This window comes from Podarcis bocagei, assembly GCF_964188305.1.
Source record: "Podarcis bocagei genome assembly, chromosome: 10".
NCBI lineage: Eukaryota > Metazoa > Chordata > Lepidosauria > Squamata > Lacertidae > Podarcis > Podarcis bocagei.
The window spans coordinates 33,679,719-33,705,486 of NC_138135.1; the positions used below are offsets into that span (position 1 = coordinate 33,679,719).

Sequence of the window (25,768 nt, forward strand, 5' to 3'; positions counted from 1 at the left end):
CCAAGGGCACTGGTGTTGCAATTTTGGTCCTTGGTAAGAATCCTCTGAATTCTGGTACCCAAGAGAGTATGCTCATCTGTATAGTGGCAAGGGCACCATAATTACTGGGAACTATCATTTCAGAAACAGAGAGCGGTTAGTGGTTAAGAGCGGTAGTCACGTAATCTGGGTAACCGGGTTCGCGTCTCCGCTCCTCTACATGCAGCTGCTGGGTGACCTTGGGCCAGTCACACTTCCCTGAAGTCTCTCAGCCCCACTCACCTCACAGAGTGTTTGTTGTGGGGGAGGAAGGGAAAGGAGATTGTTAGCCGCTTTGAGACTCCTGAAAGGGAGTGAAAGGCGGGATATCAAATCCAAACTCTTCTTCTTCTTCTTCTTAAATGGAGAGGAGGCGAGTGGCTGAGAAAAAGAGACTGGGTGGTGGGGAGAAAAAGATGAGATGTTGGCAGGAGTGTTCTCTAATCAGACAGATTGGGGCAAAAAACCAGCAACAGGACCATTGCTTGGTGTGCTGATCCTGTGTGAAAAGCCACCCACTTTGCTTTTCCCCCCCATGACAGTTTTGAAGCTCCTGAAGATGGCGACTGGGATGCGAGCATTACTGGACACAGTTGTGCAAGCACTGCCGCAGGTAAATGAAGCCATTTCTTTTTACAGAGGATTTTGCACTAGTTTTTATTTATTTATTTAAGAGTGCAAAATGTTTAATTAGGAGATGGGCTGAGGCTGCCATTCCTGAGGGGGAAAGAAAATAGGCCTTAGCTGCCAACAGTCCTGACAGCCCAACCCAAGCTTATTTATTCAGAAGTAAATTCCACTGCATTCAAGAGGACTTGCTCCCAAGTATGGGAGTGTAGAATTGTACAGCCCAAGGCTGAACTCCCAAACATACTTATTGAGGAGTAAGCTCCACTATGCACAGTGGGACTTCCTTCTGAGTAAGCCTTCCTGTGACTGCATTGTACATGTTAGAAATTCTGAAATACTGAAAGCACAGTTATTTTATCTTCTGCCTTTTGGATGAGCGGTTGGTATCGCCACTCCCACATTCTTTTCTACAAATAAGATATCTGATACTTATTTTAAAAAGGAAGGTTAGAAGCCCAAGACAGATGAAGTGATATTTTCTACTGGCCAACTTGTATATGAATTTGTAAGTTTACTAACCAAAAATAATAAGACTTACGATTCAAGTTCACTAATTAAAAACAAATATCTGAAACAGTAAGTTTGCAAACTTTCTAAGAGCTCTTTATCAGCAAATGTGGTCTGATATCATATTCTCTATTTTGTATCTTATATATACTTCCACCTGTCAGCTTTGTCTGGGAAATCATAGTGCTTTTGTGGGAGACTGACATGCCTGCAACTCTCACACCCATTGGTCAGCTGTGATCATTACCATTAGTCCAGGCACTCTCACTGAATCACTACATGAGGCAGGAAGGAGACAGCAACAATTGTGTAAAAATAATGATGGTAACTCCAAATACCCATGACAGCAGAGAACCCTTGGATCAGCAACGATCTGCTTCAGCACTGTGCAGATTGTAAGTTTCAATCACACTGATTCAGTAGGCTTGCCACTTGCCAAAACACTACAATTGCTCAGCTATGCTTCCGTCCATTAGCTCCACTGACTTTCATTTCACACTTCAGGAAAAGAAACAATATTCAGGTAATTAGCTCTTTATCCCCTTAGATACTTTTATCCCTTTTAGCCTCATTGAACACAGTGCTTTTACACTGTGTTAAATGATCTTACTCCTATTTTCCTTTTTCTTTCTTTCTTCTTTCTTTCTTCCTTTTGTTTCTTTCTTTTTTGTTTGTTTGTTTGTTTGTTTTGTTTATCTCACTTTGCCCTTGGCTGGATGTATTCTGTATTAACAATGCATGCTTTTGGTGCTCAAAGTAAATAATGCAAAAATGCAGAATCGTATTTAATTTGGCATCATTCATTCTGATTTCACTATTCTCAGAACTGGAAATATTTTGGCAGTGACTGGTGTGTCAAAAGACACTGCCTATGGCCATTTTTGTTTTCAGGACCTTTGGCAATATCTACCACCACATTGTCAGACATTTTTCTCCAACCATAAGGGCTGAAAACCAGATTTTGAAAAATAACATTACTGGGGCCAAAATAGACTCTTCATGTTATATCACCTGGACGTCCCATTTGAAATAGGGAAGGCCATGTCCAATATTCAGAGAGGCAAACCAGACTGAGAGAACTGGCAAGGCAAGGAGGTCTTAGCCCTTTTCCTACCTCGGAAAGATGCTTCAGGCTGCTTCCTTCTCATCTCCTCCATGGGAGTTTAAGTGTGGCATAACACACTCTCAAATTGACGGCAAGGGACACTTCAGTCCTTTACTTCCATTTCCTTTAGCTCATGTATGGAGAGAGAAGGTCTAGGTCTGGTCAGTGGTCCCTGTATGGGAGGCCAGTTTAGAACCTCATGTACCCTGCCTTGAGTTTCATGATGGGAAAAGGCAAGACATAACATGTAATAAATAAATACCGTATTTTTCGCTCTATAAGACGCACCAGACCATAAGACGCACCTAGTTTTTGGAGGAGGAAAACAAGGGGGGGGGAATTCTGAATCTCAGAAGCCAGAACAACAAGAGGGATCGCTGTGCAGCAAAAGCAGCGAACTCTCTTGCTGTTCTGGCTTCTGGGATAGCTGCGCAGCCTGCATTCGCTCCATAAGACGCACACACATTTCCCCTTACTTTTTAGGAGGGAAAAAGTGAGTCTTATAGAGCAAAAAATACGGTAGTCATCAAGGGTTGATGGGATCTGTGACTGTTTTGAAGGCCAGCTAGGAAGCTGCTGGGGAGCTAGAATGGTTCCCCAGATTGCCAACTGTGCATCTCACATGGCTAGACTATAGACCTTGCTCCTATAGGAGGCAGTATCTGCCACCAACTTAAATGCATGAGAGAGAGAAGGTTGTTGACGGCTACTTGCCATGATGGCTATGCTCTGTCTCCATAGTTAGAGGCAGCAATGAATACCTGTTGCAAGAAACCACAGGAAGGCCAAGTGCTGTTGTCCTCAGGCCCTTCTTAGGGGTTTTCCACAGGCATCTGGTTGGCCACTGCAAGAACAGGATGTTGGAGTAGACGGGCCCTTGGCCTGATCCAGCAGGCTCTTCTTACATTCTCATGTTCTTAATTTACAAAAAGCCCCAAACCTCCTCTCCTCTTTGAACTCAAGTGCCAGAGGATGTTAAGAATGTTTAAACACTATGAGCAGTGGTTCCATTTTTTAAATATATAAATAATTCCTTTCTTATTTCTCTTTTAATTTTTTTTGTGTAACTGTAAAGTGGGAGCATCAAATAAAAATAATGTGCTTGGGGTTTGTTTGTTTGTTTGTTTGTTTGTTTGTTTGTTTGTTTGTTTTTAAACAAAGACTAAAAATGGGCCTGACTAACTCTGGCTCTCACTCTTCCTTCTCCATTTTCCATTCTCCTGTCGAATGCTTGATCATTTATCAAGTCTCCTGTCCCATGAGAAATAATGCCTCCTCCATCTTTGCATGTAGTGAAATGTCACCTGAAAGGCAGCAGCTGGATAGGGGGATTTGCATGACTTGCAAAAGGCAGCTGCTCAAGAGAAATACTCAGTATTGATGTTTCCACTGCCCACCACTCGATTCCCATGGGTATCAAGCCAGGAGCAAACTGACAGAATTCCACTTGATGGATGAGTGGCTTGGGAAACGGGGATTACACATACACTTCGGTTCTTAGGAGATAATTGCCAAAGAATGAATAATGGCATCCAAGAGGGCTTACCGAAGCAGCTATCTTCTATCTTGTCTATAAAAAAATATGAACATGTGTTTGTCTGTTGGTTGGTTATTTGATTATCTCTTTGTGTGAATGAGGTGAGCCTGAAACTTTATCTCGAATTGTTACACATGAGACTTGTGCGTGATATCACATTCTTGCCTCCAGTGCACTGCTATCTGATGCAACTTGTAGCACTTTTTTAATTGTACTCCGGATTATAACTCTACAATTCTGTAGAATTCTTGCCTTCTGCTTGCTGCTCTGTCTGTGCAAACAAGAATCCCTTGTTTTCTTACACTGAGAACACATACCCACTTTTTATCATTTACAAATGAGGGAGTTACGCTACAGAGGCGATGAGTTTTAGATGTTCAGAGGGCAGCATCACACTGTTCCTGGTGTGGTAAAACCCTTCAGTTGCTTAGAAGAAGGGGAAGTGTTTGAGTGGGTGGAGCCCAGGGCTGTGGCTCTGGGCTCCACTCACTTTTTGCATGCAGCTGCTGACAGATTCTCCCCTCCCCCAAGAGTACAGCCTTCAGGAGGAAAGGGCTCATCAGTGGTGTTTTAAACCCCACTTGTGTGAAACTATTGCTCTTCATAAAAATACTGAAGTTACCACATCGTGAGGTGGGGGGGTTCAAAATCGGATATATTTATTTTTTACTATATATAACATTTTGCAGTAATCTATCATTGAAATTATTAGGACATAGATGAGTGTGGCCAAGTCTCTGTCATCAAGGAGGGGATGCAACCAGCTTAATCAGTTAAAGGCATTCCTAACCACTGCCACCACTTGGGCCCCCATGAGCAGCACCAGGCAGTACATTTACTTTTTCCAGGTGAGTGCAGCACTATCCAGAAGAGGCACACATACTCCCTGTGTTTGGGTCCCTTGGACCGCCTGCCATCATCGCCCTATCTTTTCAGGATTCAACTTCAGTTAGTTCATCTGCATCCAGATAATAACTGCATCCAAGTTAGGACTCTTGACTGCTGGCATTAGGTTTGGTGTTAGCCAGGGGGCATCAGCACTCCAGTGACACTGCACTCCAGAATGGTTAATGTTCTCTGCCTGTGGCTGCATACAGTGGTGCCTCGCAAGACGAAATTAATTCGTTCCGCGAGTTTTGTCGTCTTGCGATTTTTTTCGTCTTGCGAAGCACGGTGTCGGGAAAGTTTTGGAAAAGCTTCAAAAATCACCAAAGTCTTTAAAAACCTCAAAAAAGGCTGCCACACCGCGTCCTATGAGTTGCTCCTCAAAGTCAAGTCGCAACTGTATTAACGGTGTTAAGAAAAAGGAAACAAACTTGCAAGACGTTTCCGTCTTGCGAAGCAAGCCCATAGGGAAAATCGTCTTGCGAAGCAGCTCAAAAAACAAAAAACCCTTTTGTCTTGCGAGTTTTTTGTCTTGTGAGGCATTCATCTTGCGAGGTACCACTTTATAGATGTTTAAAAGCATTGGGGGCAAGGTGGCACCTTACCGCATTCCAGGCCCAGGGAGTAGCATCCACCCAAGGCTGCACCTGCATTCTCAGGCAGGGTGAGAATCATTGCAAAACAGTGTCTTCAATTTATCTGCATCTGAAGGCCTGTTTCCCTATCTGAAGAACTTGTGCTGCGTTGTTCTTCAAGCACCGACAAAGCCTAGAAAGCACAATACTTCATTATTTCTTTAGAAGGCAGCTTCATTTAATAATGTTGCATGGTGGAGGCTGCAAAGATTAAGCCATAGTTTAAACCATAGTGCATGGGGGGGGGGGTTTCACTCGAGGCAGTAATAAAATTTTCAGCACTTAAGTGATTGGGTTGAGTTTCCATATTCTGCACATTGACTCTTCAGGGGACAACCAAATTATCCATAACATTATTATTCTCAAAGATCTATGAACTCTGGCAGAACAAGTACTTCAAAATTAAATCCTTTCCATCCTGATAACCTTTTGCTTTATGTCTTTCCTTTTTCCTCCTCTTGTTTTTCAGACACAATCTTAGCAAACCATGTAGTAGTCAACCTTCCATGCTGTGAGCCAGGTGTACTACAGAAGTGTGGAATTGAAGTGCCTGATTTTGGCTGGGGAAGGGGTGGGCAGATAGGGAGTCTACACTGATTGGGCATTTGCTGCCCAGCCTGGCCACGGAGTAATCTCATTCCCACCCCCACCCCTCCTGTGTGGCCATGGGGAAATGCTCAGCACCTCACCAGGTTGGATCCTTAGCTGTTCAGGTACTCCATTAAAGGGGTCCGGGAAGGGGTGTTTTTGTCCAAGAGTCCACATGGGGGCTAATAGACCGCAACACCCTTCCTAGTAGTGGCCATGGCAGGATTGTAACACCTGGTGCATGTCAGGGGATGACCCCCTAGTTAGGGTCGACATGCACACACACACACACACACACACACACACACACTTAACAACCAGCAGGCTGGCTGCTTGATACCAGATACATACCCAATGCCTTGGCATAAGCATACTTGCATCAGTCATCAATAAAAGTTGCAGCCTATTTCAACCCAGTATCAATGACCTGTTTGTTATTCGATGGTTGGCCCCTCACTAGGCCATTGACATGCGCCTGGGTATGCAATTGTGGTGCTCTCTGCTCCCTGCGTCATACCTTGTTTGGAGGAACCCAGGAATCCTACCCTTCAGTCACACCTTCTGAGTCAAGTTCAGTTTAGGGAGAACAAGTTGAAGATGAGTGTGCTTTCTTGATGCTTTCTGTTGACATTTCAACTTCCAGTTCAGACTGTCTACTTCTGGTTCAGGCTGTTCATTTCCAAAGTGTTTTTAGTATATACCACAATTGAAATTGCCGCCTCCTTTTCTCATATTGAATCTGGTAGCATTTTTCAGACTCTCTAATTTGTTGCTGCATATTTGTTAAGCCACCTTTGGGGTTCTACTATGAGATGTCAGATCTGGCCATAATAATACATGTCTTAGTTACATCCCAGTTAGACTACTGTAACACACTCTACTTGGGGCTGCCATCATCCCTCCAACAAATTGAATAGATTATCTGAATCATTTGTAAGAAGCGCAAATGGCAGAGGTGTGTGTATGTGTATGTTTTCTCCCATGCTACTCTAATGGGGATTGAGTGGTGATCACCCAAAATGGCAACTTTTGCACTTTTGCACTTGCTGAACTGTCAAGCCCCACATTTTGGCAGCTCTGTATTCCCATAGGTCTCAGCTTGGTGACGCTTGTATCATACTCATTAGTTTGACTTGACTTCAGTTTGTATGTTTGATTTTTTTCTTAGGTGGGGAATCTTGGACTGCTCTTCATGCTCCTTTTTTTCATCTATGCTGCTCTAGGAGTGGAGCTCTTTGGGAAACTCAGTAAGTTTCTAGCACAGAGGTGGGTTACAAGATGCATGGAAGATTCCCATCATGCATTAGGGTTATTTTTTCCACATTAACCAGCAATTAACAAAATTTCTGAGTATCTCCAAGAATCTATCATGACAGGGAATTTCTCTTGCATGATTTGTTGCCTGCAGTTAGTCTATTTCAAAGATGGGTGGCCGTACAGTTACCCCAGTGAATTTTTTTTTAAAAAAGTACCTCTGGGTATGCCCACTTAGGGCGGTCAAGGACTATCTCAGCCCAACTCGACTGAAGCCCAGCTGTGCCCAAATTGACCCAATCTGTTTTAGGATTTGGGCTTTGGATGATTCCAGGGCACAGCCCTACTTTCATATACAGAAAATGAGCTTGTATACGTTATTCTATTATTTAAGAAGAAATTATAGATGATTCCTGTACACATAGGAATCTTGGAGACATGGCTTCTGATCCCAAAATGATGGATTGATAGATATTATTTATATATTTACCCACTTGCCATATACTGTGACCAGTCCTTTTGGAATTATTGGGCTGAAGCATGGAGTTCCTCAAAATTTAAGGTCTTGAGGATGTAACACTTGAACAACCATTAGATGAAGTTGTAGCTGTTATCACTAAGTGAATTAGAAATTCAGTCATTTACTTTGTCACTCTCACTGGCTCTAACATCTGGCTCCAATACATTTGCTGACTGAAGCTTATGCATCCTAATAGGCCATCAGTTTTAATGAGCAATGCAAACACAGCATTTTTGCACAGTAGCATCCAGAAGTAATGTAGGAATATAGTTTGGATCTTCCAAATGTAATAATGGAAGGCAGACATTTGGAAAGTAGCTTGACATAAAATATTGCAAGAACAAGATTTGTGTGTGTATGCATGTGTGCATCCTGATAAATATGGGAACTCATCAGATTTTTGTCATTTTGGCCATTCCAGCTTGTTGGCCAGTAACAGTATGCAAAAGCTATTTTTATGTGGACTTGGATATAAAGTTACAATTAATATTACAAAGAACTGCTTTTTCATCTCTTGCCTTTCACTGGAATATAGCCAATGGTTCACTTTTTCTCCTATAAATCACTTCTTTCCAGTTTGCAACGACGAGAACCCCTGTGAGGGTATGAGCCGTCATGCCACCTTTGAGAACTTTGGGATGGCCTTCCTCACACTTTTCCAGGTCTCCACTGGTGATAACTGGAATGGAATCATGAAGGTAACTTGGGCCTTTGTTGGAAATATGTCTTTGGTCCCAATGAATTACATCTTGAAATGGAAACAGACCGGCACTTATTAGAAGTTGTGTGTGTGAGGATAGAGAAAAGAGTAGGATTGAATAATGTTGCAGACATCTAATCTGTGCCTGGGTGTAGAAGTGTTGGTGCTTCATGGGAGGAAGGAACCTGAACAGATCCCAGCTTGGCACATAGAGTTCACCTCAGGACAGGTGGTGAATGTTCATAGTATTATCAGAGCTTGTGTAGAATCTGAGTTTCTGAACCAGAAGCTGACAAGAAGAAAGGAAAGAGAATTGAGAAATTGGAACAAGTCCTTCTCACCATATTACACAAACTGCCATTCTCTAGTATTTTATAAAAAAAACCTGTCTGTAGCAATGCAACCGCTCCCTGTGTGGAATGGGGTTCTTTCATTAAGATGTAAAAGCTTAAAAATATAAAAAGCTGGTTTTAGAGTAATGTATGAATATGAAATCCGATAAGGCCCTATGAAAGACACTCCACCATATGCCTGCCCTAGTTTTGACCCATGTCCTTCTGCCTTGACAAGAGATAAACCAGAACTGCGGCAGTAAGGCCCATGAGTGAACTCTCCAGAGCAGGCAGGGCAAGAATTCTCCTTACCTTCGTAACCCTGCACATAGTTTCTAGTCACTTAAACAAATAACATTCGATGCCAAATCCCTAACTCTATACAATTTATTTTGCAAGAGCAAACATATTAACACCAGTTAGGCTTGTGCAGAGCTTGCCTGAGGCCTGGGGTGAGAGTCTTGCTGGAATAAAGTTATAAACTCAAACAAAAAGGCAGCTGGTCCCTGGCAGGGGCCCCCGGGGCAAGTGTACCTGGCTGCTCCCAACCCTCTGCATGGGCCTGACAGCAGTGTTCCTGTTTATATGTACTGAAATAAATAAGCCCTTCTCCAGCTGCCCCCACCAAGTGAGCTGCAGTTGTTGACTACTGTGGAAAGGGCCTTTTCAGTGGTGGCACCCTAGTTATGGAATGGCTACTCCAGAGATGCTCGCCTGGTGCCTTGCTTATATTCTTTACAGTGCCAGGTGAAGACATTCTTATCTTCCTGGGTTTTTTTAGATCTTTGTACTTTTAATCCACTGAATCTTAGATCTGCCTTTAGTCATGCTTTACACCTTCTGGTGTTTTACTTGCTACCGCTGACTTTTTGTTTTGTTTTATTGATGACTGATGGATGCCATTGCCATTTAATGTTTTATCGTAAGCAGTCTAGAAAACTGTGTCATTGGGTGGCATAGAAATCATGTAAGTAGATAGACAGATGGACAGCCCATTAGGAGTAAACTGGAACTGACATTTCATTGGCATGCTAGAAAAGGCCAGCCAACTCGACCGATTTCCTGTGATTCCAGGAAACTTTGGAATTAGAGAAGAGAGGAGAGTTCTGTGTCCAGAAGGTGCCATCTTGCCATCTTTATTTGTATACTTTGTCTGAGAGAGCAACCACATTTGCATTCATTACTTCAGCCTTTTCTCTCTTCTTTCTCTCTGTATGTGTATGTGTTGTGGGGTTTCTGTTTGGTTTTCTTTGAGGGTGTTTTCTTCCTCATTTGTGGCCTAACGTGTTCCTCAAGGACACACTGCGTGAATGCACTCATGACGACCGGAGCTGTCTCAGCAACCTGCAGTTCATCTCGCCACTCTACTTTGTCAGCTTCGTGCTCACCGCCCAGTTTGTCCTCATCAATGTAGTAGTAGCTGTGCTTATGAAACACCTGGACGACAGCAACAAGGAAGCACAAGAGGATGCGGAAATGGATGCTGAGATTGAGCTGGAGATGGCCCATGGGCTCTGCTCCCGTAACTGTGGTTCACCGAGTGCTGGACACGATGGAGGAGGTGGGAGATTGGATCCTGGACAGCTGTGCATGGCATGCTACTCTCCTGCACAGGTAGGTGGCGGTGTTTGGTTGTTGTTGTTGTGTTGCTTAATTGCAAGACTTTGGCACATTGATGTAGGTAGGAGAAGGGCAGCTTAGGTGGTTGCAGAACCTGATGGTGGAAAAAGGTGTGTCTATAACTATATGGCCGGCTGGCATTCAGTTCTAGGATGGGTGTTTGGACGAATTGGCAGTCACATGGAGCCAGAACTTGGAACAGCAAAGGGTGCTCTGTAGAACTGAGACCAGTGTTCTTTGAGGAGTTCAAAACTGGAACAAGAAGGGATTTAAGTGCGTGTGTGGAGGTGTGTTAGCAAAGCACAAGGGGTACTGCAGGGCAAGGTTGAGGAACACTTGCAATCTTGGACATGAAGCTTCTGTGGTGCCTCTCTACACATGGTCAGTTAGTCATATGAGCCCCTCCCTTTCACATCATCAAGCAGGGCCACATTCTGCCTACTTTACTTGCATTTTGTAAGACCATACAACCTCTTTTAGCCTTCTGGATATACTCACGCAGAAGAACACTGAAACAAACAAAAACTTGGAATTCTTAAAATTATTTCTCCCATCCTCCCCCTTTCTTGTCCCCTAGGAGAACTTATGGCTGGACAGTGTCTCTTTAATTATTAAGGACTCCTTCGACGGGGAGTTAATGATCATCGATAACCTATCGGGCTCCGTCTTCCATCATTACTCCTCGCCGGCCATGTGCGAGAAGTGTAACCATGACAAGCAAGAGGTAACCTGCGTGCGAGGATATGGGAGGGGGACCCCCCCACACGTGCGAGAACACACCCGCACACCCTGAGGCCTTTGAGATCTCCCTGGGATGGTCTCCTGGTGATAGGTGACTTAGACTTGAAGCTTTGAGTTTTGTTACTGAAGTGCGTTCTTGAAGTGAAGTCCTTGTCAGGAGGAAATGCATATTTGTATCAGCAGAAGGCTGAATGAACAGACAGCTGGCCCAATGAGACTGGCAGAAAAGTATAGGTAGATAGACAGAGCAAGGAGAAATCATGGAGGCAGAGTTCCATTTTTCACTAGGAGAAAATAGGTTTGTGGGAGAAAGATGCTGTATTGTCTCACTGTTTTCAAGGTTCAGCTATCAGTTCAACAAGGCATTGCCTGATCACTTTTAAGCCCAGTTCTACTCTTCAGTTTTCCATTTCAGCTGATGAGACTTACGCATGTTGTTCAGTATTAAATATTTTCTGGTGTCTGCGGAGCAAAATTTCTAATGAAAGTGTAGTTCATAAGTAAAATCCATCTTTAAAACATGAAGATATTGGTTGATTCTCACTTTGTCTGTTCATCTTGTTGGCAAATGGCTTCTTGTGGACCCTTTGGTGTATGATTAAAATTGCTACTGGAAGCATAGAAAGAGGCTACTATGGAAGAAATAAGATTTTGACGCTAGGTATTAGCAACTGTTGTAGGTAGCTGCTACAGAAAGGGTCAGGGAGATGTCAAGAAACTCATGTCATTCTTACAGGTACCATAACCATTCACTGTCATTTCTCTCCATTTAATTTAAATGTCTTAGTTACATTGATTTCAAAGAGTTGGAGAAGTCTTTGACCTGTGAACGAAGATTATCAGTAGTAGTTTACTATCATATCTAAGAAGTCAGATTGGCTCCATATACTAGATATACATACTAGATTTTATATATATTTTAACAACGCACTGCATTTGTATCTTCTTGATCATTAGCGGCCAAAGCTTTTGTTTTGTATTAATAAGTTCATTACAACAAGGGTTTCAAAAGCTGTAAAAACACCATAAAATGAATAATCAAGTTTACAGAGAATCATAGAACTCAGTATCATAGGTCTGGATTGAGTGAGCTCCTGAGACTGTAAACAAAAAATATGCATCCTTTAATTTTAGCTCCAGTAATCCATCCCCTTCAATTTGTTAGTGCACTGCTGCTGGAGTAAAAAGGGGGGAGGGGAAATCATAGACATATATACAAACTTTAATGTGCCTATTCAAGACATTGATAATAACTACAGAATAGCACACAAGCCAGAGAAAACTCTGCACTCTCAAGTCCCATAGTAATAAAATGATTAACTGTGCATTTAGTTTGATTTCTGTATAACTCAGTGTCTTCTCTTTTTTTAACATTATTTGTTTCTTGCTAATCTCTATGTAGGGAAATGTGTGTGCACTAAAAAGTTTTACGTGTATTAAGAGTGTTTTTCATAGAGAAAAGAAGCAAATGCACAGGCACCAAATCATTGTACTTGTGGCCAATAGTAATGATAATGTGCACCACATTTCAGGCCCATATTTCCTCCAAGGAGATCATCTTCATGTAAGAAAAGTGAAGCATAAGGGGCATCCCTTAACTATGCCTAGCATTATTTGGCTTATTCCCATATATTTCCAGTCATTTGAAATCAAGTGCTGGCCTGAGTTGCACAAACCAATCAGCAGTTGCCTGGGGTAGTAATATTTTTTAAATGGTGAACCATCTGAGAACCCAGAAGCCTCCTGAAACATCCAGGTATCTGTAAGCCAAATTGAATTTTGATAGGACTTGTAAGGCATGCCTTGTCCTAGACATGTTTAGGATTGTGCTATAAGTAGTCATGCTGACCCAGCAAAGTTCATAAGTATCCCTTTAACTCTCAGCTACAATGTTTAGTCCAGTGGATGCTTCAGAATGACCCAGAAGCTTACAATTAATGAACTACATCCATTAGGTTATTTGACCCTAGTAAGTAGTTTGACGTAGTCCCAGAAACCGTGGATTAGAATTTCTGTTGCTCTGGGGCACCATCTGAAAACAAGTAACTGAACTAGGGAAGTCTGTGGATTGCTTCCACAAACGCACAACCCATTCCTTACATGTATTTCAACTATGCATAAAGGAAAGCGGCCTGAAAATTACCAGGAAAGTGATGTTTTATGCTTAGAAACAGATGTAAATCTGAGAAATACCTGGCAATATTCCTGGGACCTGCTTGGCCATTCATACATTTTAAACCTGCGTCTGACCACTTCCACATTAGAGATGCATATCGTTCCAGCCATTCCCCTGCAAGCATTTTCAAAACATTATAGAAGTGTGATGTTAGGAATGGCTCTAAGCAAAGTTGAATGGGATCCTGATCAAGGGCAAAATAGACTGGGAAGCTCTCCTAGGCAACACACACATTTGAAATGACTCCATAAGAGCAAAGTAGCACTCTTGTGTCACTTCCATTTGTTTCAGAGTGACTGGCTGAATGGATTGTGCCCAAATCTCTCCTTTATTTTCCATAAACCACTAGACTTTGCCAGCTAAATGAGCTACATGGATGATGGTGGCCATTGCATTTTTCATTTGCTGTGGTCAAAAGGCTGGGCATCTTGTAGGATTGATGCATGAAACCCTAGTTTTTATTATTTTAAGAAGCCCTGTTTACAGTAGATTATTTTAATTATGATGTTTCCTTTTCATAGAATCATACTCAAGATTATGTTTCATTTTAGTCCAATACATTTTTAAGACGATAAAAGATAATACACACAGAGAGAAATAACAGAAATTATTGCAGGATTTCTCCACCTTCAAATCAAACTGATATTTTAATTCTCAAAGCACTAAGAAATTTTTATTGTTCAAAACATATAAACATTTGAGAGTATAGCATGAAAATCCTAATTCTAGTTTTAAATAGATCCCTCCCAACAACTGTAATGTGTATAAATTGCAGTGTTGAAATTAAGTATTTCAGAAACTCACATTGTAAATAAATAGAAACAATATTTTTATTCCCACACCATTAAAAAAAACAGATAGAAAAACATATGGGGGTGTTGCAGTAACTCTTTTCTTTTTAAAATAATGTGTAAGTATTCTGTAGCCTAGGCTAGAATTTTAAAATGTAAGACATTTTCTCACCATACTAACATCATTGCTCTTTTCATGACATTAGTCTAATTTCATTATCTGTCTCTATGAGGTTTGCATATATCTAGCAATTTGTACTGGTGGCACATAGAATCATAGACTCATTGAGTATTTAATTGGCATCACATGATCTGTCAACACATAATGGAGAATTGAGGCTCCGAGCAGAATGTTTTTTCTCTTTATGAATTTGTTAGGTGCTTCTTTTTGTGCTGGATTTCAATGGAAAAGATTGTCACTTCTTGCAAAGCAGCAGTACAGCAAATATTAACTGTTCTAGCATTTGTAATCCCAGGGTATTTTTGAAAGCCACAAATCAGGAAGGGTTACTTTTACAGTCTTTTGCAGATGTAATATATCAATGTTCCCAGAGGTGCAGAGTTGAGGGTGTTTTGATATGAACTTCAGTTATGTGTGTGATAGTTGATGAAACTCATTAGATGAACAGTTCAAACAAAGGCTATGTTTCCTTTTTGTGTGTAGATATTGTGTGTAGATAGTTGTGTTGTGTGTTGACGTGGTGTAATTGTGGTTTTCCTTTCCTTTCTTTTCTTTTCTCAATGTTTGGATCATTGGTGGTGGTTATACTACATTTTGCATAGCATTGGGCACAATCCAGCATGCAATGCATAAATCCCATTGACACCGCAGGATTTAAGCACACAAGATGATGCACTGGATTGTGCCCACAATGCTCTAACCTGAGTAGTTCAGTAGATAGCTTCCATGGAAGTACCGTTGTGTTAGTGCTACGAAGATTGCCGTCATTGTGTCCGTTTGCTGGATTACATCATGATGGTGGATTACCTTTTTGGAAATCTACTTCAGGCATATCTTCCATTCATTCCCAATGAGGTATTGGTCTGAAGGAGTCCTAACATGGCACTGCCACTGATTCTGCTATACTTCCTGTCCAAAGCCATCAGCTCTCCATATCATATTTCGTCACTATTTACAAACACAACATGCACACACAGTTCTACACAAACACAGGAAAGCAAAGACCTTGCCCGAGGAGCCCTGCAAACTAGGTCAAGATCACAAAGATGATACGCAACCAGAAAAGATCAAATGCCATAATAGATTAGTAGAAGTTCTCTAGAGGCCAGTGCTGCCTTTTGAAATTGAAGATAGAGCTATGTAGGCTGAATCAGAGGGAAAAACAAGGAAAAACTAATCCAATGAATGAAATGGGAGAAGATGGGGAGAAGATGTCAAGGTGGAAAGTTATGGTGGAAAGAAACAAGAGCTAAAGCCATAGGAGCAAAGACTTGAAAACAAGGAAGATTCTCTTATAAAGTTAAATAAAAGCAACAACTGGGAAAACAGGAGAGGAGGGTAGAATGAGAGCAGAGTGTAGGATGATTTTTTTTAGTTCCATCTTAGTATACTGGAATTAGAAAAAGGAGAAGAATAAAAATAAGCAGGGAATCCAGAAGGAAATAGCTGGAGGAGTTGCTCAGCTGCATGATATTGATATGGATTGCATGAAGCATGGTTACTGTTGCTGGAATGAAGGCGTCCCTATTATCATCCTGTTTGACTGGAACAGGTTCTTCTATCCTCAAACAAGGGTGTCCTTTCCTCAACTGGTCTCTGGGATGGGCTCTGTCTGGAGAATCCCCCTGTCTTTCCTCCACTGGTATGGAATCAGTTGCGTCCAGAATCACGGAGCCAAAATCGTTAGGGCTGAACAAAACACCTTCTCTCTGCATTCCAACCCAAGAAGATGTTGATAGTGAATGTACTGCAGCTAAAATGGTCCATGAGAAATGCCAGTGACTGCTTTGTTCTCTCTTTTTCTGTTCTTTTCTCTCCAGAAACAATTTATTTCATTGTATGCAGAATTGGGTTAGGACTCCATAAACCTCATGTGTGGTCTTCCTCCTTGCCATCGAACCATTTCTTAAAGCAATGTGACTGGTTGAGCGATAGAATCTATCTGTGATGTGTGATAGCTTTCCCCCACCCCCTCTGACTGCAGGTTCAGCTGGCCGAAATGGAAGGCTTATCACTCAACTCTGATAAGTCTTCCATCCTGCTTGGGGACGATGGAGACAACAACAGTGTCGATCAGCCAAGCCCTAAGGAGGAGGCGGCCAAGGTAAAACTTTCCAAGAGTTTATGTGGATATATATTCTCCTTTGAAACAATCACTGGGCTTCAGGCCAGATAAGAGAAAGTACTTCTTCATACAACATGTAATTAAACTAGGAAACTTGCAGGAGGCTGTGATAGCCAACACTCCCTCCACCTTCTCATATACAACCCTTCCTTAAACTGAAGTGTCTTTCTGGGGTCTTGCATATGAGCACCTAGAGCAATAGAAGGGAGTGGTATATGTGTGACAGAAAATGAAGCTAGTAAGCTGTGCTTGTGTGACTAGGGCAAGTGGTGTGGGTTTCTAAGAGGAAATAGGTAGAGAAAAGATATTGCAAATGTTCATACATTTCCTTTTCTGCTAGCTATAACTTATCTGGATGCAGATGATGCATATCATAATAGGATATGGATGTGATTGATTGATTGATTGATTGATTGATTGATTACCAGTTAGTGATCATTGTAGGGTAAGTGTCAACGCACTAGAGATGTTAAGGGGAGGCAAATTCCCAAGGACAGGGTAGCATAGGGAGATGAACTGTTTGATGAAAGTAGGACATTATTATCCCTTTTGCTACCCACAAACTCAGTGGCAAATGCCTCTTGTAACTGGGCTCTAGTGTCCCAGGCATATTCTGCAGGTATTTGAACACAGCTGTAAATGTTCTTATTAATCAAATAATGGATTTGACAATGGATTTACCGTATTTTTCGCCCCATAAGACGCACTTTTTCCCCTCCAAAAATGAAGGGGAAATGTGCCTGCGTCTTATGGGGCGAATGCAGGCTTTCGCTGAAGCCTGGAGAGCGAGGGGGGTCGGTGCGTACCGACCCCTCTCGCTCTCCAGGCTTCAGGAAGCTCTGCGCAACCCTCGGGAGACCGGCTCCGAGGGTTGCGCAGAGCTGCCTGCAATCCCGGGACCAGCGCAGCTCTGCCCGGCCACCGGGAGCCTGGGGAGAAGCTCCGCCCCGCTCCCGGTGGCCCTGCAGAGCTGCCTGCGCTCCTGGGACCAGCGCAGCTCTGCCCGGCCACCGGGAGCCGGGGGAGAAGCTCCGCCCCGCTCCCGGTGGCCGTGCACAGCTGCCTGCGCTCCTGGGACCAGCGCAGCTCTGCCCGGCCACCGGGAACCGGGGGAGAAGCTCCGCCCCGCTCCCGGTGGCCGTGCAGAGCTGCCTGCGCTCCTGGGACCAGCGCAGCTCTGCCCGGCCACCGGGAGCTGGGGGAGAAGCTCCGCCCCGCTCCCGGTGGCCCTGCAGAGCTGCCTGCGCTCCTGGGACCAGCGCAGCTCTGCCCGGCCACCGGGAGCTGGGGGAGAAGCTCCGCCCCGCTCCCGGTGGCCCTGCAGAGCTGCCTGCGCTCCTGGGACCAGCGCAGCTCTGCGCCGCCATCCCGAGCGGGGCGCTAAGTCCCGCCCCGCTCGGGATGGCGGCAGAGATCTGCCTGCCGTCGCGGGACCGCAGGCAGGTCTACGCCGCCATCCCGAGCGGTGCGCTAAGTCCCGCCCCGCTCGGGATGGCGGCAGAGATCTGCCTGCCGTCGCGGGACCGCAGGCAGGTCTACGCCGCCATCCCGAGCGGTGCGCTAAGTCCCGCCCCGCTCGGGATGGCGGCAGAGATCTGCCTGCCGTCGCGGGACCGCAGGCAGGTCTACGCCGCCATCCCGAGCGGTGCGCTAAGTCCCGCCCCGCTCGGGATGGCGGCAGAGATCTGCCTGCCGTCGCGGGACCGCAGGCAGGTCTACGCCGCCATCACGAGCGGGGCGCTAAGTCCCGCCCCGCTCGGGATGGCGGCACAGAGCTGCCTGCCATCGCGGGACTGGTGCACTTCTCCCCATCGCCAGCCCCACAAGCTCGGGGGACAGCGGGGAGGCAGAGCGTGCCTTCCCACTGTTCCCCGACCTGGTTCTTCCGGCCCCGCACCTGGGGGGGAAATAATTTTTTTTTTCTTTATTTCCCCCCAAAAAAACTAGGTGCGTCTTATGGGCCGGAGCGTCTTATGGGGCGCAAAATACGGTATTCTTCTATTTTTTGGATAAATTTGAAATTTTATAAGGCAAACGTCTTTATTTTATTTAGGATGGTGAAGACAGTCCTAACTTGGAGGAATGTCTCTTCCCTTTAACAAATATGGAAGCTTCTCCAACTCCAGAAAGCTACTTGTGTGAAGTGGAGAAAATCTCGTTCAGTCCAGTCCAGTCTTGGCTGAAGAACGAGAGCAACCCAGGTGGGCAATACCCTAGTGCTCCTTTGGACAATCCCATGATGCCACGCAGAGATACCTTGTTCTTCCGAGGGCCACTTTTTAAGATACATATTGTACTCAGCTACAGAAAGCTGACTACAAATGCATGCACGGTTTCATCAATTCCAAATTGCATACTTGGGAATAAATTAACTGATTTTCCCAGTCCTCTTTCCCATTCAATCCATTCCCAAGGTGGGAAATGCCAGTGTAATCCACTTCATCAGTTGCCAAGGACAAAATATATCGCAAGATTGGCTACATAAATCTAAGCGTATAAACTGTTTCTTCCCTACATCATCTGTGAGCTGCACATCTTTTAACTTCAGTTTGCAAATTCAGCCTCCTGGCCTTGGCAATACTATTTGTTTTTTAATTCATTGTTTCATTTCTATGTTCCACTCTTTCTCCAATGACCTCAGGGTACCATACGTAGTATGTATTTCCCAACAGATCTATGCAGTAGTTTAGGGTGAGAGAGACTGACTCTTCCAAGGTCACTCAGTGAGCTTCATGGCAAAGCAGAGATTAGTCATCCTAGAATTGCCTCTGGCTTTCTCTCTCCTTTAAAGCCAAAAAGATTTCAAAGTAAAGCCCAAGCTATAAGTAAGGATCAGTCCTGGACCATTGCCACAGTCTCTCATGCTGACACACCGGTGGGTACTGAATTAGGCCTTGTTCACATCACCAGCTCTGTTCTTTCTTGGTGTTGGCTGATCTGCCCTTGATGGATTACTCAGGGAAGATTGGGCAATGGGAGAAGAACATGGCTGGAATAGAGGTACTGCTAGAAGTAGAGAATAAATTCAATTCAGTTTTCATTTAAAAGTGAACATATCACAATCACACTTTTCAGAAACCATGCATGAGCTGAAACTCAAGCCTTCAAAATTTGTGCTCCTCCAAATTCTGCAGTACAGTCCTCCAACCAAGTAATGTGTGCAAAAATGTATACACTAGGGTAAAGTGTTCATATAAATGCATATATTAGTTTAAAAAAATAACATAGAAAAATGCAGTATATTAGGGGGAATTGCCTTGCAAAAGTGTGTGTATTTGGCAAGATTGTACATAAAAGCATGTGTATTAGAAGTTCACACAAGAAGCTCATGAATTTTCACGAGGACTTTTTAAAAGAAAATCTCAAATTGATGTAGAAATGTAGAGAACTGAACTTTGGAAAAGGTTGGAAAAATGAGACAAAATGAAAGTGACATCTTCACCCATCCGTAAGGACTGCTAGCTACTGTTGTTGCTGGAAGTACTGGCTGAGGGTGCAGTGCAGGCTGAGGACTTTCAGTACTGGCTACCCGGGAAGAAAGAGCGAATAGATGGCAAGGAGGAAGAAAACATTACAAGAAAAATCAAGTTTGATTGCCTGTGTTTCCTCATTAAAGAAGTGACATGTGGATGTACCCTGCAGATTTCTGACATGGGTAGAAACGGATTTGAAGAGTGCTGATTTTTTTCCTCCTTGACTCTGTCAGGTCCTCCCACCCCCTTCTCTCCAGATGCAGCCAATCCCCTGCTACCATTGCGAGCAGAGTTTTTCGTCCCAGCTGTTTCTGCCAATCCGCCAAGTCAGGAGAAAGCTTCCTGCCCAGAGAGCCTCCCAAAAATCTCTTTGCAAGCTTCCTGGGCGTCTCTGCAATCTCCAAGTGTCCACTGCTCACTTATCCACCAGGTAAGGACTCCTACAACCGCCATTCCTCCATCTGTCCATTGCCAGACATTTTAGCCTCTCATAGACTTAGGGTAGAGGGGATTAGATGTTGTGTGGGAAAAGAGGTGACTGCCACATTTAGATTTTGCACTCTGACCTGGAAGTGTGTTGGGGGGGGGATGTTCCACACAAACAACTTCGTTCTGTAGGAATTTGCTGGAAGACAGGCTTCTTCCATTTGCTTGTTTTAGCATCTCATCAGTGACACACAGCAAAGGTTCAAGGAAAATGAGCTCATGTTTGAAATTAGTGTCAAAGACGCAAAGACCGTGCTTTGTTGGTATAGTCACAATTCCACACCGTATTGTGAATTGTCTTTATCTTGGGGGGGGGGGGGTTAATAAAACTAGATATCCACGCAATGATGAGATCCTCAGAACTAAATATACATTATTGGGGTTGAATATTAGATAAACCTAGTATAAATGCTTTTCCCTAGCTTGGCCACACCTCATTTCAGGTGTTTTTCTCTCTAACTTCCTTTGGCACACACCTGTGAAAGAAGAACAAGTCTGGGGGAAAGATGAGCAGCGGAAAGCTGCAGGTGGATAAGGAAAAGAGTTTTTTGTTTACTTAATTTATACCTTAAGATTGTGACTTTCCAGGCTGTTCTCAAGGCCCAAAGCTTTAATGCTGCAAACTGGACTCTTGGCCCTGACTTTGAGGACACAGAAGTGAAATGTGGAATTCCAACCTTACTTTGCAGCCCCAGACTAGATAATAGTCCTCTCCTGTCCCAATCAGGGAAAATTTCCATTTTGCAATGTCGTGAAGGATAAGGGCTATCAACAGCTACTAGCTATGATAGCAATTTTCAGCCACCACTATGAGAGGCTCTCAGTGCAAGTTGCTGGGAATCACAGGTGGGGAGAGTGCCCTTGCACTCAAGTTCTGCTTGTGAGCTTCCCATGAGCATATGGTTGGCCACTGTGAGAACTAGGCTGGATCCAGCAGCATCTATGCTCTTCCCTATTTCCCCCTATATTTATGCCAAGATCCAACCACCTCACATGCACACTTTGCAAACAAGGTGCAGGAATATCCATACAGGATCTTCTGAGTCCTCCTCCTTCCTTACTATAGGTACTGTTGGGGAAACATCAGGGTGTGTGTCCATCACCAATCAAGGGAGGACATTTCCACATCTCACATAGTTTTAACCAGGGGCCTATTCCCCTCCAGGCTCTCAGATGTAAGCTACTCCCACAGAGAGTTTAAATTCCCTATGTGCAAGAGGCCTGGAAAGAGGCAGGGTACCTTTCTTTTTAGTCTGGAAGAGTCTTTCTTGATCAGCAGTGATTGGGCACATTGATGTGCCCACTTGGCATCACTTCCATGCCCCGCATGGACCCCAGTCACCTGGGTGCTTGAGTGACATAAATAATTCCCCAAGATTACGTGTGCTTCCCTTACTTTGCTACTAAACCCATACCTGCCTTTGTTGTTGTCCTGATTCTAATGCTGTGGACAATTAATGTACATTGGAGTCCCTTCATATGCTATGGAATGATGGGTTGTGTGAAGAGGGGAAGAGAGACCTGCTCTCAGACATGGCTCCTCTCTTCCAGGTCCTGCTATTTTACAGCTGCTTGGTTGCAGACCACATTCTAAGATGGAAATCAATTGCTGGAGGATGTACAATTTTGGTCTTGAGCACATGAAGGACACATGTGCCAAGAGCACTCCAGAGTCCCATTTTACATAGCATTGACATGTTGGCAGACCAGCTAAACAACAATAATTAAAAGGGGATGGCCTGAAAGAGATGTGTAAAATTAAAAGCAGTGTGGGGAGAATTGAGAGAGAGCATGGAAAGAAAAAAATGTCTCTCTTATATAATAATAGAACTGCAGGGCGTCTAATGATATTGATTGGCACTAGAGTCAAAATGAAATATCTCTTCACAAAGCGCAAAATTAATACCATTCATTACCACAACTTGTGATGCTGGCCAACATCTCTGATAGCTTTTTCAAATGAAGGCTAATTAACTAGAGACAGATTCATCAAATGTCTTCTAGGCAGGACTGAAAAGACATAGAAATCCATGTTCAGAAGTAGTGTCCCTCTCTCAGGTTCTGGAAATAAGCAAGAAAACACCTGTTGTGTAGATGTCCACTGCTAGAGACAGTGGGTAGCACTCAACTACATTCTACTCAGAGGAGACCCATTGTAATTAATGGATCTAACTTGTTCACGTTCATTAATTTCAGTGGGTCTGCTCTAATTAAACATAGCTTAATTAGGGTGCTGACATTAATGGCATTTGGTCTGATCCATCAGTGCCATCTATCTATATATATATTTTTTAATGGCAAAGTAATGTTTGGCCAACAGTGGTCCTTGTGATGATGCTGCACATTGCTGTTTTCAGGAGATACTGCTGATTGGGAGCTAAGAACTGGAACAGTGTCCAGTGTGCCTTCTTCAGGGTGGTGAGACGTGAATTGGGGGCAGGAAGCACTGAACTGCTTTAATGTTAACCTTCCCACTGATGCCCCAGTTGCGGCTGATGTCCCAGTCCCTCCCTCAACCAACAGCATGACAACTGAGAAATCATAGGACAGTAGAATTGGAAGGAACCCAGAGGGTTCACCAGTCCAACTCCCTGCAATGCAGGCATCACTGCTAATCAACCACTTTGTTTCTGTTGTTGATTCTTGACCCTGCAGACCACAGAGAGTGACACCTCCCTGGAAGACTGCAGGAGCAACAGTTCGGAAGGCAGCTTGCAGACCACACTGGAGGACAGCTTAAACCTCAGTGACTCGCCCCAGTGCACCCTGGACCTCCCAGTTGCACTGTGCCCAGTGCCAGCCACAGCCACCAAAAAAGCCTTGGTGGCGCCTCTTTCCCCTGCCTCCCGCAGGCAGAGCTTGAGGGGCCGTGGGATCTTCACTCTCCGGAACATGAGCCGGCACCAGCGGAGCCACAGCAGCGGTGGGAGCACGAGCCCCGGCTGCACTTACCATGACTCCATGGACCCTTCGGACGAGGAGGGCGCAGGGAGCAGCCTGAGAGGCGGAGGCAACAACAGCGAGCAGTCAGAGACCCTCAGCAGTCTCTCTCTGACCTCCCTCTTCTCGCCGCCCCCTCCGCCCCAAGGTCTGGCGCTTGTGAAGAAGTGCAACAGCACCAGCAGTCTCCATGCCAACCCTTCCTCCCGGGGCTCCGCAGCAACCGACAGCAAGCAGTTCTACTCTGTTGACCCCAGGGGTTTTTTATCCATGCCCTCGTGGGTGACGGACTTCTGCAAGAACAGCCCCTCTCCGCGGGAGGGCAACGTACCAGAGGGCTCGGACAGGATTGAGACTGCAGGCCACAGCTCCCCAATTCCTTCCGAGTTGCAGCTGGGGAGCGGAGTCAGCAAGAGGAATAGATGAGGCAGTTCCCTAAGACGGGGAGGAAGAGCGCTGTGTGAACAAGGGAGCGTGTGCTGGCTGCCATTTCCAAAACAGTTCCAAACGCAGGAGCTGTGGAGAAGGAAACAAGCAGACACGCAAAATATAAATATGTGTGTGTGCGTGCGTGTGCGTGTGTATGTGTGGAAAACAAAGACTTTTGTACCATACCTCAGAGACACGAGAGAGCGAAAGCAATATGTGGACCCCCCCACCCACCCACCTACCCATGCACGGGACCACCACCTCTGCAAAGATGAGAGTGGGGCATAGGAATCCAGAGAATTCTGGGTGATGAGGCCGAAGAGCCTCTGGCCCAAGGAGTAGCCTGGGGGGCAGCCGTTTACTCCTCTACATAGACAAATATATATGTACAGATATAGAGAATGATTTATTTATTTTTTTTACAGAGAGCTTAGGACTTCCAGAAAAGTGCTAAGCGTGAAAAGGGCAGGGTCTTTGGGGGGGGGGATTATTTCAGACTGAAATCAGCAACCAAGCTGTGTTTTAAGGGTTTGGGAATCTCTTTTGAGGAAAATCATATTGCTCTATGTTTCTATTCGGGAAATAGTAATAGTGCAAAAGCTATTGCCCAGCTGTTTGGGGGAGAAGGGCAGCAAAGGACAACTCACTATGTGAAAATGCTCCATGGAAATACTTAGGGTGAGCACCATTAAATCTTCAGCTGGGGTTGTGTCCTCTCAGTGTAGTTGAGCTCCTCAGGCAAGGACAATGAAGGCTCCATTTCTTAAATGTGAACTCTGAGGGGCTTGCGGCTCCCACTGTTGGGCCATGGAGCACTGGCGGCTATTCAGGTTTGCTTTTTTTAAAGGGGTGCGTGTCACAACGAGAAGTCACAGGGCAACTACTGGATGCTCCGATTCTCACTAATCTTTTTTTCTTTTTGCAAAAAAAAAAAAAAAGAAAGCTGCTTGGGGGGAACTACTCTGTACTGTTAAGGGGTTTGGGGTGTAGAGTTTATTTTCTTTATCATTCAGTACTTTTGAAGAGTCTATTTTAGAAGCCCAAAGGTGCAAAAACCATCTCTAGAGAAAGGTATGTTATTTTTTACAAATATATTGAAAGAATAAAAATGAAACGCGAGAGAATGAGCAAGAGGAGCAGGCCGAACCTCAAGCGTAAAGCGCCATTAGCTCTCTGTCTCCAGTTTGGGGCTCATAACTTTGACACACGGGGATTTATCGCTGAATAATCTTAGGGAAGATGGGTGAGCCATGTTCCTCCCCAATGCTTCTATGCTAATTCAGTGTGGTGGCTCTTGGATTGTGTCAGATGAGATAAGAATTCAAAACAGTCTGCATCTTTCTGGGACCCGACAGCAGAAGTTGATGGAGAGGGCCAAACTGCAGCTGTGGTTGGCATTGCATGTATCTTTTAAAAACTTTAAATAGCTGCTGCTGCTGCTGCTGCTGCTGAAAGGCAGGAAGCATGATAGATTGGGACCACGATGCATGCAGGGCGGCTTTAACCCTTTCCCCTTGTTTCATAACCCTGACAGCCCTTCTCAAGCTGCTTTTTGACACAGGAAGGAAGCCCCCCACTGGCTCCAATGAGCACTTCCCTCTGATGCCAAATAGCAACTTGTGGGGGGCAGGAGGAAAGAGTTAAACTGCTTCCCCAGGTGCTGCAGTGTCAGTCATCGTGATTTGGCCCCACATCAGCTATTTATGGTCTTTAAAAGTTACACGCAACACCAAACTGCATGTATAATGTCACATGTAGTTTGGCCTTGAGTGAGTGTGTGTATGTGTGTGTACATGTGTGTAAATGTATGTGTATATGCAATACAGTGGGTTATTTATTCACCAGTGAATGTTTGAAAGGATTGTTGCTCGCCTTTTCTGTGCTTTGCAAACAGGGTGGATTGATCACCAGGGTGGTGGCCCGTTGCTGGTTAGATATAGTGGCTGGTTAGACGAAATCTGCTCAGTCATAGGGATCGTTCTCAAAAAAACAGAGAGGTCCGTTTCTTTCTCTATCATGTAACTCATTCCCAGTGATTCAATCCCCCTTTCAGGGTGCCTTTGTATCCAGTCTTGCTTTTTCTACCACTAGCCAA

The 25,768-nt window shown here is 44.3% G+C and overlaps 1 protein-coding gene across 6 annotated transcripts in view; it reads left to right on the forward strand.

Moving 5' to 3' along the window:
• CACNA1I (calcium voltage-gated channel subunit alpha1 I) overlaps positions 1–25,517 on the forward strand; it is a 396,955-nt gene extending 371,438 nt beyond the window's left edge. For 4 of the 6 annotated variants that reach the window (XM_081210856.1, XM_081210855.1, XM_081210854.1 and 1 more), the window contains 9 exons: positions 561–631; positions 7,074–7,152; positions 8,256–8,377; positions 10,008–10,325; positions 10,909–11,055; positions 16,205–16,324; positions 18,399–18,546; positions 20,052–20,248; positions 22,960–25,517. In XM_081210856.1, the coding sequence (XP_081066982.1) occupies positions 561–631; positions 7,074–7,152; positions 8,256–8,377; positions 10,008–10,325; positions 10,909–11,055; positions 16,205–16,324; positions 18,399–18,546; positions 20,052–20,248; positions 22,960–23,670 (1,913 nt within the window). In that variant the 3' untranslated portion in view covers positions 23,671–25,517. The remainder of the gene's footprint in view (positions 1–560; positions 632–7,073; positions 7,153–8,255; positions 8,378–10,007; positions 10,326–10,908; positions 11,056–16,204; positions 16,325–18,398; positions 18,547–20,051; positions 20,249–22,959) is intronic. The other 2 variants (XM_081210857.1, XM_081210859.1) reach the window with 2 other exon arrangements.
• Positions 25,518–25,768: the final 251 nt, after the last annotated feature.